Source organism: Platalea leucorodia, assembly GCF_965183815.1.
Source record: "Platalea leucorodia genome assembly, chromosome: 14".
NCBI classification, from domain to species: domain Eukaryota; kingdom Metazoa; phylum Chordata; class Aves; order Pelecaniformes; family Threskiornithidae; genus Platalea; species Platalea leucorodia.
This window is the reverse complement of record NC_138836.1, coordinates 8,978,370-8,992,366: the sequence shown is the minus strand read 5'-3', so window position 1 is coordinate 8,992,366 and position 13,997 is coordinate 8,978,370. Positions and strand designations below refer to the sequence as shown.

The window sequence follows — 13,997 nt, the reverse complement described above, 5'->3', positions numbered from 1 at the left end:
CAGGAGGAGAGTGTGAGAACAGCCAAGGGCTTCACAGTGGAACTCAGACAACGATTGACTGCCTTAGTTCAAGATTTATGGTGATATTTTTTTTCCAGCTACATAATTTTATTTTTTCCATAATGAGCAGATAAAGCCTTTGTAAAATGGGCTGCATTGGGTACTAATAAATCCTGCATTCCAGGAGGGAGACTGTGAAAAGAATAATTGGACTAGGACACAGGACTAGGCATGGTACAAACACCACGCTATTTAATGCAGAGAAAGGAGTTAGCAGACCAGCTCCACTGTCCCTTGCCTGTTATTTTAATAAGCACTAAAATAGTCCCCAATCTGCAACTTTCCAGACATAAGCTTTTCTACGTAGATCCATGTACCAAACTCGGGGGCTTCATTTCTATATGTGTAAATACATATAGCACATCTGTGCCAGGTAAGCAAAGCAAGTTAGCATTGAATCTGTTGCAATTGAGCCCAGGCAAGCACTGCAAGTTGCTGGCTGCCTCTCTGATTCCTGTGGCCATGGACTTGCTGGCAGGGTCCGCAGGGCCAGAGGCAGATTTTGTGGGCATTGGGCTAGGCTGAACGCCCAGAGGTCTGGAGGCTTGTAGCCAGTGCTTCAGTGAGGCTCACTAGCCCACCTAGCATTATTGGTTCATTTCTGCTACATAGATGATCCCATTTTTTTCTTGGACAAGCTGCCACATCCTCATAGACTTGCCTGTCACACCTTATGACCTATAAATTGTGGAACAAAGTGCCAAATGGAAAGGGAAAACTTTCCTTCTTAGTGCACGAATGTGACTGGACAGTCCCACACAGAAAAGCATCCCATGATACCCTTACTTGTTTGAGTTGTTAGCCAGTTACTAAACATGCTTTATTCTTTGACATGTGCCAGGAGAGAGAGAAAGAAGCATACTTATGCTGAGGATCTGGCAATAAAAAGATAACACAGCTCCTAAACAATCAGGAATAAACAGTAAAATGTAGACATGGGCCACAGTGGCCACTCCCTACTTTTATGTTTGTTTGTTTTTTTTTTTTTTTCTCATTCGTCTGGCTTTACTAAGACGACATGTTGAGACTGAGATCGAGAGACTGAAGGTATATGCTCAGTGCAGTGTCCAAGGACTTAACTGCAAGTTCTCATTACTCCTTTCTTAACTTCTCATTAACCTTTTTGTTAACGGCAGTGTTTAAGAGCTGAGAAGTCTCAGGGTCATACAGTGAAGGAGGGAGCTATCAGCAGAGTTGGCTGGTGGCATCTCAGCACTTTCTTGACCCAGAATCAGCTGAGCAATTAGCAAAGAAGTTCGTTAGATTCTGTACTACCAAGGACTCTCAAGGTTTGCCATTGTGTCTTTTTCCTATTCCCACTCATCAAAGATCTTTGTTATCCCTGCGTTGCGACACCAAGTCTGCCTTTGTTTCTCTATCTCTTAAATTACTCTTAAAGTTTGCAGTGAAAGGAGCTTTGAGCAGATCCAAGCCTCCAATTGGGATAAGGAGAAGCAGTGTCTACGTCTGGATGTATTGTTATTAGGGGTGCCTTTATGTGCTTGACCTGTCATTTTGCTGTCTTGTGTTTACTGCCTCTATCCAGGTTGTGTTTAGCTAGTTTTACTCTGAAGTTTTATAAGTAACAGGCTGTGTTAAGTTACAAATCCCCAGTTCCTTCTCACTTTGCAAATATTTGTCTTGCCCGTATGGGAGCTACTTCTGTTTTATCTTCAGGTGAGGAGCAAGACGCAGACATTTGTTTGTCTCCTGCTTCCTTTATATTTTAGTCAGGGTGTAAGTGCCTTTTTGCAGCATAGGTCCGAAGGTACGTGGCTGCCTTGCTTGGCTGCTTTTAAAGTAGGTGCAAAAGAATCAATCACTGTCTTGGCAGTACTACAGGACTGAGTTAGCTTCACAAGTCAATTGATTTCCTCCCCTTCTCTTTATCTGTATATTACTGACCTGCAGCAATTAGCACAAAACAGGCAGTAGCGGGGATGTAGTGTAGGAGAGAGTGTGTTTATTTGGCTGGCGATTGTCACAAACCCTTGTTCTTTCTTCCAGGGTCCCTGGCAGTGTCAGTATCTGATATGACTGCACCTGTGGTGGGTTCCTCTGGAGGCGTGTATGCTCTTGTCTCAGCTCACTTGGCGAATATAGTCATGGTGAGTACCAGAACGACTGTCTAACCTCTTCAGAAGTGAGCCAGATCTGGTGGCCCAAAGGGATTGGAAATAGGGCCTGAGCCAGCTGTTGGTCATTCAGAGCTTGCCCCAGTTAAGAGTCTTGTCTCAGCGGTGTGGTCCTGGAATGGAAATGTTACACTGCTGTGGGTGGCTTGGTGTCCTGATGACTGGCAGCTTGCCAGGAGAAGCCAAAGATGCTGGTAATCCAAGACTTATCAGTGTACCTCAGGCTATCAGCTCTCCTTGCAGGGGCTGACAAATGTTTGGAAAAAAAGGAGCTGACTGGCTCTGCAGAAGTTGCAGACTTGTTTCTGTCTGCATGTGCCATGTAATGTTAGCAGGTACCTAAGGAAATTTAGTATTTGGTGGATTTGTGTGCAGAATATCCCTTATCTCCATTTGTAAAACCCAGACTGAAGCTGAACCCTGGGCGTACTAGTGATGCATCTTTTTGCCGTTTTACCTAATGAAGTACTTTACAAAGGTCAGTAAATACTAGCATCGTCGTTCCTCTAAGACCTGGAAACAGGAGCTCATCCAAGATCCTCAGCTAGGTGGTGGCAAAGCCCAGCATATCTGCCTGTGTGACTCTCAAGCTTGACCGCTGGGCAAGAATGGCTTTGCCAAGAGAGCTGATTTTGCTGTTATTAGGATTCATGTGTGGTGGTACAGGGCTGCATGTCTGTCCTGTACCAGCAATGTCAGAGCAGAATAACCATAAAAATGACAGTGATGCGGCCTCCCCAGGGTCTGAGTGGGAAGATAATACGAGTCGGCTGCAGTAGAGACAGAAGGTCTGCTGTATGGGTGCTGGAAAACGTGTGTGTGTGTGTGTGTGTGTGGTGGTACTTGTGTTAAGCCTAAAAGAAAACCTTCTATTTAATGCTTGTACGCAGCAATGTCAGCTGGTTTGGGCTGCAACCCACAGTGGTGCTGCTCCAGGCAGCCTTTGTAGCAGCTGGGAGCAGGGAAGTGAGCGGTTTCCTGAGCAGACTAGGTCTCCTTTGCTGTCTTCAAGCTTTTCAGAGCATGAATGAGCTGGGGGCTGTCGCCAAATTAGGACACTTGAGTGTCTGGCAGGGAGACAGGGGGTGGAGGAAAGCGGCTACCCCTATACCACTGGATTTCTACTGGCGAAATACCTCCTTACATACAGTTACTTTCAGTGTGATTTGTGTTCCCTGCCAGTGGGCCGACAGCAGCAGGAGGGAGTTTCCTCTGTCTCACAGGGTGGTAATGCAGACACAGGGTTTTTTCACACCAGGATTCACAGGGTCAGAGGAGGACATTGGAGGAAATTTTGGCTTGCTTTAGAGGAAGAGGTTCTGCTTTAGAGGAAGAGGTGTGTGGAGAGTCTTCACCAATTGCCTTACCAGAATCCTTAAAACATTGCGGAGTGGCCTGTCATTTCACTACTCATTGGCCTCCAAATCTATTTAGCAATTGCTACCTTAGCATCTATATTTCCCCATTATCTGCTGCTTCTTTTCTTGTCTGAAACTACTTTTACTGCCTTTCCCATTCTGGTAGAGGTTCTTTCCCCCCTCTCGTCTCTCTCTGCTCACTTAGTATCTAGATGAGATGCTCCCGCATGCTGAAAGACATGCTGGCCATTTGCTGGTAAAGCACGCAGTCTTGCACGGGTGCTTTGAGCGTGCTGGGAAGAGGAGGGACTGTTGCAGGGAGGGTCCCTTGAATCTTGTGTTCCCTTGTGCCTCCTGGTAAGCAAAGGAAATGAAAACATTCCGTCTTGTAAAAATAAATATTCTTGGAATCAAAGAGATAAAATAACCAACAGGGGGAAGCAATACAGCATGCCACCCTAAGGAAAAGAGTGAGGGGAGGAATGCAAGACAGCTACATGGAAATTAAAACTCTGAAGGAAGCAGCACAGTATTAATCAGCATGAGTTCAGAGCCTTCTGCCTGGGTTAGGTGTCTCTGTGGAGAGAGAGAGTTACTTATTTTGTAGAGACTGCATTTTTGCAGTCACAGAAGTGATTTACAGACAGATCCCACATAAAACTTGAATATATATAATATGTATTACAGAATATTTCTTCAGCAGGCTGAAAAGTCACTGGGTGCCGTTAAAGTTAGGCTGAAGAGTTTGCAAGCATTTTTTTTTTTTATTTCTTCAGGGTGATCAACAGGGAGTTTGTCATAAGAAACCTGGCTAGCTTGGTATCTCATACTGCTTTCAACAGGAAAAAATTTCATTTAGTCACTTAATAATAATAGTGTTGTCATACATCTGAGTTCCCCAGAACATGATCTCTTTTTCTGCTTGGAAATTTTGTGCAAGTGGAAAAGGAGGAATTTAAACATTTCTCCCAGGATTTCTGACTATCATTCATAGCTTCTTATTCCACTGTATTGTTTAATGACCAAGCCTGAAGACAGAGGAGGCCAAATCTAGGCTTTCTTACGGCACTGTTTCCTTGGTATGCTTTAAATGAGGTCTTGATTTTTTTGTGTGTGCTCTGCAGAAGAACTGAGTTGCAGAATTTCAGGGAGTCTGAGGTACAGGCAGTAGCACTGGAAAAGTGCAATAGGGCTTGAATGCACTGAGAAATTGCCTGACAGGTGACAGTGTTGGGCTTTCAAGTGAATCATGATGAGCTGTGTGGTGTTAACCAGAATGATGCTTGTGTTGAATGCTCGGTACTACTTAACATAATTTTATTTGATGTGGCCTAATTTGATGTGGGTTTTGCAGGGTAGGTAAATTCAAATATTTTCAGAAGTCAGAATTTAAGGCAAAACATCATACTAATATGTTAAAAATTAGTGTTTCTGAAGAATGGAGAATGGTAAGGCCAGCCAAGGACCACACACCACCAGCTGGATCTCGGGCAAGGAAAGTCAGTAAGACTGCCAGGCAAAGAAGTTGTGGACTGTCCATAACTTGGGCATGTCTGTAATATATCCTTTATGTTTCCGTTCTCTAGGTTTGACAGAACTGTGTTTGGTGTGGTGAGTGGAGAGTTCACAGCCAAGTGGTGAAGGCAATGAAAGGGGTTTATTTCAAGGGGTGGTCATCCCTGATGCTTTTCCAGCGCAGATCTGAATGTAAAATCCCTCCAGGTTTGCATGCAACATCACTTTGTTTTCCTTGTCTCTTTTCCAGAACTGGTCAGGAATGAAGTGCCAATTCAAACTGCTGCGCATGGCTGTTGCCTTGATCTGTAGTAAGTATCATGCAATACTTGGCACGCATGCAATCCTGTTCTGTTTGTCCTTGTCATAAGAGTTCATGCTGATTCAGAGAGTTTTGACTTTGCAGCAGTTTTGGTAGGAACTTGCAGCTGGACCTTCTGGCAGCAGAAACCACATCGCTCTCAAATGCAGGTTTTGGCTTTCAACACAAGCGTTTGTAAATGAGGATTTGTTGTCAGCCAGCATCTGTAGCTTGTGGTAGTTCTGGAGACCTGGGACTTAAATGTCTCCTATTTGAATTCGTAAACAAGCAATGCTTTTATAATGATAATACTTAGGTTTCCTAGAGCACTTTCTATCTGGAGTGGCAACAGCATTATACACACATTAATGAATCCAGCCATATCCCTAGGGTGGCACGATAAGGGAAATTAGGCTGTGTATTCATCACAAACAATTGTCTTCAGTCATAACTCATTTTTTTATGGTTCTGGTATAAAATTTGCAAGGCAAATATTCCCCCACCCGTCTACACTTCCACAAACCCAAACCACTTACCAACCACTGGGGAGACCTCATGTCTATGTGCCACAACCCTTACATAGCCATGGCTTCCCAGCTTCCCTATGCTCACCATACAAGGCAGTTTCTCCCTCTCCATCTCTTCAGGAATGCAGCGCTGCCTGCAAGATGAACTTAAGAAGGGATAGACCTAGACAATCAGTTTCTTTTTCCTTCTTTGTTCTAGTGAGCTTTGAATTTGGAAGAGCCGTGTGGCTGCGATTCCACTCCTCCGCTTACCCGCCGTGCCCACACCCCAGCTTCATGGCTCACCTGGGAGGGGTGATGGTTGGAATCACCCTTGGTGTCATCATCCTGAGGAACTATGAGCAGAGACTCCAAGATCAGACTTTATGGTGGATCTTCCTTTCTATTTATGTCATTTTTGTCTTGTTTGCCATCTTCTGGAACATTTTTGCCTACAGCCTGTTGGATCTAAAGCTACCTCCCCCTCCTTGAAAACATGGGACAGAAAACTCAAGAGCGGAAGTCATCTGTCAGCTATGTTAACTGAATGAAGATGGAGGATCTATTTTTATATTTAACTTAGGGGAGGATCGTTCTTTTGAACACAAGTGCGTGCTGGAGGAGATGCTTAAAGATCTCATGAAAGAGTGGGCTGATCAGTTTGTTCACCAATCTAGCAGGTACTGTAATGCTGGCTGGCCTGAACCCTGCAGTTTCTCCACTGCCAGGGCTCCCATTGGGCAGCTTGTACCTGGGCACTTATCACTTGGTTTGTTAGCACACATCAATATTTTGTATGAGATATTTGTATTTTCCAGGTCAGTGCTGGAATTATGGCCAGTTGTTGAACTAATCTCCTCAATGTTACTGAACACTAAAAGGGAAAAAGAGCAGACATTTACTAATTAGAGACTCGGATGGTACTCACAAGGCAGCTTGCGTTTGGTTTCTACGGACACATCTGACTGTTCAGCCATACCAGTGCCACTGTCTAATTACTTGAATGGTTCCTAAGATATTTTAGCCTACAGTGAAACCTGTCTTACGCACCTTTCAAAGGAATCAGCAGGACTTGATCACCCAAAGTGATGGAGACTGGTCTTCAACTACAGGTCAAATGAAATTGCACTATAAACCTTGGGAACTCTTAGAGTGTTGTGGACACCCAGCCAGCGGTGACTTTTACTGTGCATGTTTCACTTGATTTTATTTAATTTTTTTTTTCTTCCCAGCCTGCTGGGGCTAGAGGGTGTGACTGGGGTTTCTTTTTTGAGGGGTGGAGAAAAGGAGGGCAAAAGTTCAGTTGTCTCTATCAGCTGACAATCAAGTGCTGTTTTTTTTTCTCGCTTTGTTTCTGGCCACATTGATCTAACACCTGGCCTGCAGTGAGCTCCTGGCAAGGATCTCGACTCTTCAGCAGGTTCTTACTAGAAAAGTGGGACTAGGATCACCTATAGCAGCGCAGGGTGGGAACTATCTAGTCTTTACAGCCATACCGTCCGTTTGGGGCCAAATCTGTCCACTGAAGTCAGTGGAGTTAAATCAGGTTGTATGTAGCACTGGTTTCCCACTGAAGTGGAAAGGCTGTTACAGTGTTACAGTGATCATTGTGAAACTGATAAAACTGGTCTTAAAGTGACTGCTAAATTTTGAGGATGCCTCTTGCTGAGGCAATGGACGTTCAGGGGCTCCAAGCAACAATTAGTTGCATTGATGCCTTTTTCTTTAACGTTGGTCAACGCCAGGTTTTGGCAATCTGTAACTGGTCTGTAGCACAGTCCATACAGCTGCCTGCACGGGCCTGGGGACCAGACTGGAACATCTGTAGCGCAAGCAGTGCTTGTAGGTGCACTTCTCTGTGAGGTGCTTATGTTATTTTGCTTCTCACTTTTAGAGAGCTGCCAAACTACAGTCCAGGAATGTGGATGCCCTCCTTTTCTCTCCCCTTTACCCACCTAGTTTGATGGCCCGGATAAAACAGCCATAGGAGTCTCTCTAGACTAGCTCCTTTTTTCCTTTTTTCTATTTGCGTACTGGTGCCCAGGCACCATCCACCAGAGCCTTCCACAGCACATCTCACAGGCACTGTAGCAGTTGTGTTTGCTCTGTAGCAAAATGTCTCCGTATCGTGGGCTTTATTCCCTCAGCTGTGGAATCGCTGCTGCCAGATGATACTGCAGACTAGTAGGAGTCTGTCTTTCTAGAGGGGTCATTCACAAGTGCTTATCAGCTGCCCCCTTCCTTGCCTCTTAATGGGAAAAATCCCTCTGGAAGGGTGAAGTTCTGCTCCCGCAGTATGTACTAGTAAAACTCCTGTTGCCTTGGGGAAAGGAGAGGAGGAGAAAATAAGTGTTTCTACAGCCTGGAATAAGCCTTACCTGCAAAAGAAACAATTCTTGCCACCTTTGTGCACAGGAATGGGATCTCTGAGGGCAACTGCACCTTTGTTGTTCTGCATGGCTAGTACAGTGCTCATGGGCCCTCAGATCAAGGAACAAGAGGAAGGGATAAGAGTCAGAGCTCTGTTCATTTTGGAGAAGGGGATTGCTTCCCCATGCCATTCTACCGCTGTAGTGTGGGTCCACATCAAAGCAGTCATGAGAGTTTGCATGCATCATTTCAGGTCAGGAGCTGGCCAGTGAGTTTCGTAGCGGTGAAGATCATCTCCCTGGGGAGCAGCAGGCAAGCAGGAGAGCAGGGAGCTAGGAGCATGTTAACAGAAGCATGGTTAACGCTTAAGGAGGACATTACTTTCCTCACTTATGGCTAAGCCTTTCTGATTACGGATGCCTTTAAACCAGAGGTGAGCAGAAATGGGAGTCCCCCTGGAAGTTTTCCTAAAACATTGAAAATTTTGGTAGAAAATTTCAGTTGCAACAAAACCCAGATTATTTTGCCTATAATTTCCCAGAGTACAGTATGCACTGATTGACTTTTATTTTTGGTTTCTCAACTGAAAGCTACTTAATGCCCATCAGTTTCTCCCTGGGTTTCTGTGCCTGCCAGTGATGTGCTCTGGGGTGAAGCAGCAAGCTACAGCTTCAAGGGCCACCTGTTTCTTCATCAGCCTGACCGTGGCCAACATCTTTGCCTCTGCTCAGGAGTAGGAGGGAGCTGAACAGAGTAATCCAGGCGCCCTTCTTTGGTTCTTTATCCATAGATGAACATAGTTTACGTGAACTGGTCAAAAATGGCTCTGAGGTTGAGCTTATGACTTGTTCTTTTAAACCGTTACTCATCTTTCTGACTTCCATTCTGTATCCCCATGCCCTGTCTGAGCAAGTTTACAAGCAACCCTGGGGATCAGAGGGGCCAGACTTTAAAGCGGTACTAGATTTATTGTGGGTGAAGAAATGAAACCCTCTCACATTTGTGCTCATCACAGCTGAAATCTCTCCCCATACATAGAGCAGGTTGAACACAGAGCCTGTTTGCTGAGAATCTATCAGCTCATGGAGTCAGGAGCAGCGCAAAGTACTTAAGCTTTTATAATTTTTTTTTAATCACTAAAATTATACTGTGAAAACTTATTATCTTTTTACAGAGTATTGGGAAACACAGTTATATTGTTTTCTAATGCACCCAGGAGTGCCACATTGCTGCAGCACCAGAGAGCTAATAGCAAACAGGCTTTTCTTTTACCTCCAGATGTCCTTGAAGCTGCCGCCTTATGTCGGAGACATAATGTTCTCCATCCTGCTCATTTGTGGTTCCAGCTTGTCACAGTCAGCAACACGTTCCTGAAGGAGCTGTCCGTAGAGGGACTGGTTTTGGTGATTGTTTTGGTTTTATTTCAGCTGCTGCCAGGATTTTACATCAGTTGGATAAAACGTGAATCTACCGAACCTTACGGACGTGCAGTGCTAGAGCAGAAGGCAAGGACTTACCAATGTACAGATTTGAACAGTGCACGTTAGAGGAAGTTATTTTATGCTTGTGTCCTTGAGTGAGGACGCGACACCTGGAAGAAAAAAAAAAAAAAAAGTCATTTCTGTGCTGGACCTTCCCGCTTAGTAAGTATATTGCAGCACTGGTCCAGTGAGGATGGGTGTAGGGAGTAGTGATGCAGGCTGGGGGAGCCGGGGGTGCTGGCTGTGCAGCTCCTTCGGGGACACCTGCCAGCAGCACGGCCACAGCACGGATGGGCTCCGGCTCCGAGCCTCCTGCTGATCCCTCATCCCAGAGGAGAGGCGGAGAAGTGGCTCAGACAGCCGTGGAGAGGAAGGAGGAGGAGGAGAACCAGGTAGATCAAAGTCCACGGGGCTTGCAAACTGCACCTTTTGTTCCTAGATGCTTGGAGACAGAGATTAATTTTGCACACATCGGTGATCATACAGGAAGGAGAGCGAGAGGCTTGTAATGGAGTGATGGGAGAGGAGGCTACCAGAAGCCATCTCTGAGTGAGGAGTAGAGGAGTCGTAGAAAAGCTGCTGAATTTACTTTTGCTGAGTTTTTGAGACATCTTATGTCACTTTTTCACCATCAGTCGATGAGGAATCTTAGCACTTACGTGGCATATTGTGATTCTTCACTACTTGCTCTGTTAGCAGTAGGAAGTATTTTATCAATGGGGAAGGGGAAGGCCAGAGAAATTACTGTTGTCTGAGGTTGCTGGGCTAGAAATAAAGCTCAGGCATTCTGTGTCCCAAGACCTTGCTCCTTCTGATGGATTGTACTGCCCATACGTTTTAAATCAGATTAGATCAATTTGAACTGGGGTGCGAAGGATGGAATCTGACACATTTAGAGCTGGTACTAAAATAACAGCTATCTGCTGACCTCACAAGGCAGCTGCTGTTTTGTGCCAATATTTAGTCTCACAGGACCGTGGGTAGGACTTTCACACATACTTCAGTGAGTAAAGAGCTCGAAGTCTATCTGTTTACATAGATTCAAGCTCAGCTCAATTGCTTTGGAAACCCCATCCACTGCCTTTACCCAAAGTGGAACTGGAGAATACGGATGCAGTTCAACACCAGCAACCTCTGGAGGCAAACTGGGATCTAGAGAACACCCATGGGGTTTTAGCCTCTTTGAATTTTGCTGCTGTTCTGTTTCTTTTGTAGTAGTGGCTGCTCTACAGCGCTCTGTGATACGACTCAAAAATTCCTTCTGCAATCACTGATGCTGAGAGCTGGTTATAAAGGAAGACAGTACATTTTGCAGCTCTATAAAGAAAGAATCACACATAAGACAGAAACCAAGCTTGTTTAAAGGTAAATGTATTTTTAATGGTACCGTTAATCATTGGCTTTTAATTGGAAAAAGGTTTCTAATGAGGTATTTCTGAAATGCCAGTAGTAGTACAGAAAATTTATGTTTCAGGGTACTTTACAACACAGAGCACAAAATATTCCCTGGGTCTGATTTAAGTAGCAAAAGTACCTTAATTTCCAGTGAGCTTAATAGGTATGTTAGTCACTGTCTCCTGACTCCCCCACAGTGTCTGTTTAGTTTGCAAATAAAGCTAGATTTATGCAGCTTTTCTTTTGCTTACGCTACTAATGCTAACAACACGTCCAAGTGTTAAACACAAAGCACTAAACAATGTAATTTTCTGCCTTAAAATACTGAACAAATGATACTTTCCCGTTAAGGGCTAGTAAAACAAAATTATATTTGCAAGGTAAGATGCTATGGTACGTTTCCAAATATTTTTGTATTGTGTACATTCTGTATATTTTTGTTGTAACAATATTATTTGAGCACAGAATCCATTAAATTTTTTTTGTTGGTGTTTTTTTTTTGTTTTCTATTTTTTTTTTGAAAGAAAATTGAGCTGCTCTATGTCACATGCCAAAAAACAACCAAGAAAAAACTTTCAAAGACAGTTTTGTAAGTTTATCTACAGTTACCACAGTATTTAACAAAAGAGGAATTGGTTTTGAGCTCTGCAATGTAATCTTTTAATAATGACATTGATAACTCATTTTTATGTCTCTCTAAAAGTGTCTGTCTAAAAGATAAAGTGGAGAGTGAACTGCTGCTTTATTTCTCCATGAGATATAACAAGGATGCAGAACCGGCTTGAGACTTGTATTGAAATTCAGGTCTTGTCCCACCATTTGACAACTGACGCTTTAGTACAGTAGTGACCTCAGAACTGCGGGGAAGTTGATGACCAAGTACATTAGACTGTTTAAATTTTTTTATTGGGGTGGAGGTTGTTCTCTTTTAACATCAGTCTCTACTGAATGTCTTAAAATCTCAGAGCCAACACATTCTCATCCCTTGAATCAATAGAGGGAACAAGGTATCCAGGAAGTTCTGCAGCAAACCTCCAACTAATTTAGTTATTTTAAGATAACGAAAATAAAAAACCTTCCACCAATGTGGAAGGGGGAGGCCTATTTTGAAAAATACTTTGTGTTTTTGCTGGGAAACGTTGGGTTCATTTGAGGAACCTGCTCCAGTGGAAGGTGTCCCTGCCCATGGCAGGGGGGCTGGAAGCAGATGATCTTTAAGGTCCCTTCCAACCCAAACCATTCTGTGATTAAAGTGCAACTTAAAGAAATGAAGATGTAACTAGCAGCAGTTCCTGTCAGATTTGTTATTCCTAAGGGGAGGCAGATCACTGCTACTCTATTTGGGACTCAGCTCTTGCTGTTAGTTTTCTGCACTTAACTGAGCTTTCCAAGACACTTAACTCTCTTTATTCATTAGTTGAGGACCCTCAGCAAGAAGGTAAGGTGGGTTTTGTTGGTTTTTGTCAGTTAGTACAGGAAGTGTTACTGTCTGCTAGCACCATCCTTTTTTTTTTTTTTTTTTTTTCCCTGGCTAAAATAATTTTAGAAAGGCAAACTGAAGGACAGAAACATTGCCAATTCCAGCATATCTGTCGCAGAGAAGGAGCCAAAAGCTGGCAGCCTTGATACTCAGCCTTGATCACACAAACTCATAAAACTCATTATCATTTTATTCCCATAGCTCCAATCATATTCTGTATAGTAAGCGTTGCTCGTAAGTGTGGGAAAGAGAAATACTAATTGGTTTATATGCTGCTTCTCTTGGGGGGGTAAGGAGGGGGGAAACCCAAAAAACCAAACCAGACCCCGGTTTTTCAAGCTGCAAGAGGCCTGTAGCAGTTAAATCTAAACTTGCATTCTTAACATAGGCCTGGGGGATTTTGGGTTTGGGTGTTTTGGGGCGTTTTGTTTGTTCATTTGTTTGATGTTTTGGTTGGTTTGTTGTTTGGGGTTTGTTTTGTTTTGTTTTTCCTGCAAAGGGTTTTAAATCAGACCCTTAAAACAGTAAAAATCTTTCAGGTTTGCAAATTAAGTGCACATCTCAGCATCTTCTGACCTTTTGTGTGCTTCATCCTGAGGTTTGAATAGCTGATTGCTGGAGGAAGTTAATTGTGTAATACTCTCCAGGCATTCATGCAGCTAAACCAGCTGCTTCTGCATTATTTATTATGCTTTGTTTAATTTCCTTCAGTTTTGTTTTTAAAATAGAATTTATAATGGGAAGATGCCAGTAAAGCCTGTGAATTCATGAACTACCAGGGTGGACTTCAGAGTGAGTGAGTGAGTGTGTGTGTGTGTACACTTGTGAGCGCCTCGAGTTTAGTAGTGAGGTCACTGAGTGGCAAAGTCACTGCAAAGCTGGCAGAAGTGAGATGATGTCAAAACAAAGGCTGCAGAAAGCAAGAAGTTATGTTTTTCATAACGCCAGTCACCTTCAGTGCTGGGAAAATTCAGGAAAAGGAACTTGCAACAGAAAAAGCTGTGACTGAAGCTGTCCATCTGTTACAAATTCAGTGGGACTGGTACTGAACAACGCGTTACCTTGGAGAGGAGAAGCCCCAACAAGACTAAGCAAAGTTTTACAGTTAAGGTGAAAAGTATCTGGATTTTGAAGCGTGATTTATGATAATTTATCTAGCAAACAAAACAGAAATCTTATTTAAATGAGTGTAGTATGGGTCACAGGATAACAGGATAATTCAGGTTACAAGCCCAGGTATGTTGCGTCTCGCCTCGCTGTCGCTGTGACACTTGCAGGCTCCTGCACATTACACCCACAGCTCCTCTGCATTGTGTGAATAAAGGGTTTTAAACGGGAGACATCAAGGACAACACTCACTTGTAATTTAACACAGGCACACTAATAAGGACTTGAA

General features: G+C 43.7%; 1 protein-coding gene across 1 annotated transcript in view; it reads left to right on the top strand.

Annotated features, from left to right (window-relative positions):
• The window catches only part of RHBDL3 (rhomboid like 3), a gene marked incomplete at both ends in the record, with an annotated part of 65,714 nt that extends 59,347 nt beyond the window's left edge, over positions 1–6,367 (top strand). Inside the window, 3 exon segments of the mRNA XM_082327066.1 lie at positions 2,068–2,168; positions 5,319–5,379; positions 6,096–6,367. Of these exon segments, the coding sequence (XP_082183192.1) occupies positions 2,068–2,168; positions 5,319–5,379; positions 6,096–6,367 (434 nt within the window).
• Between the last annotated feature and the right edge of the window lie 7,630 nt (positions 6,368–13,997).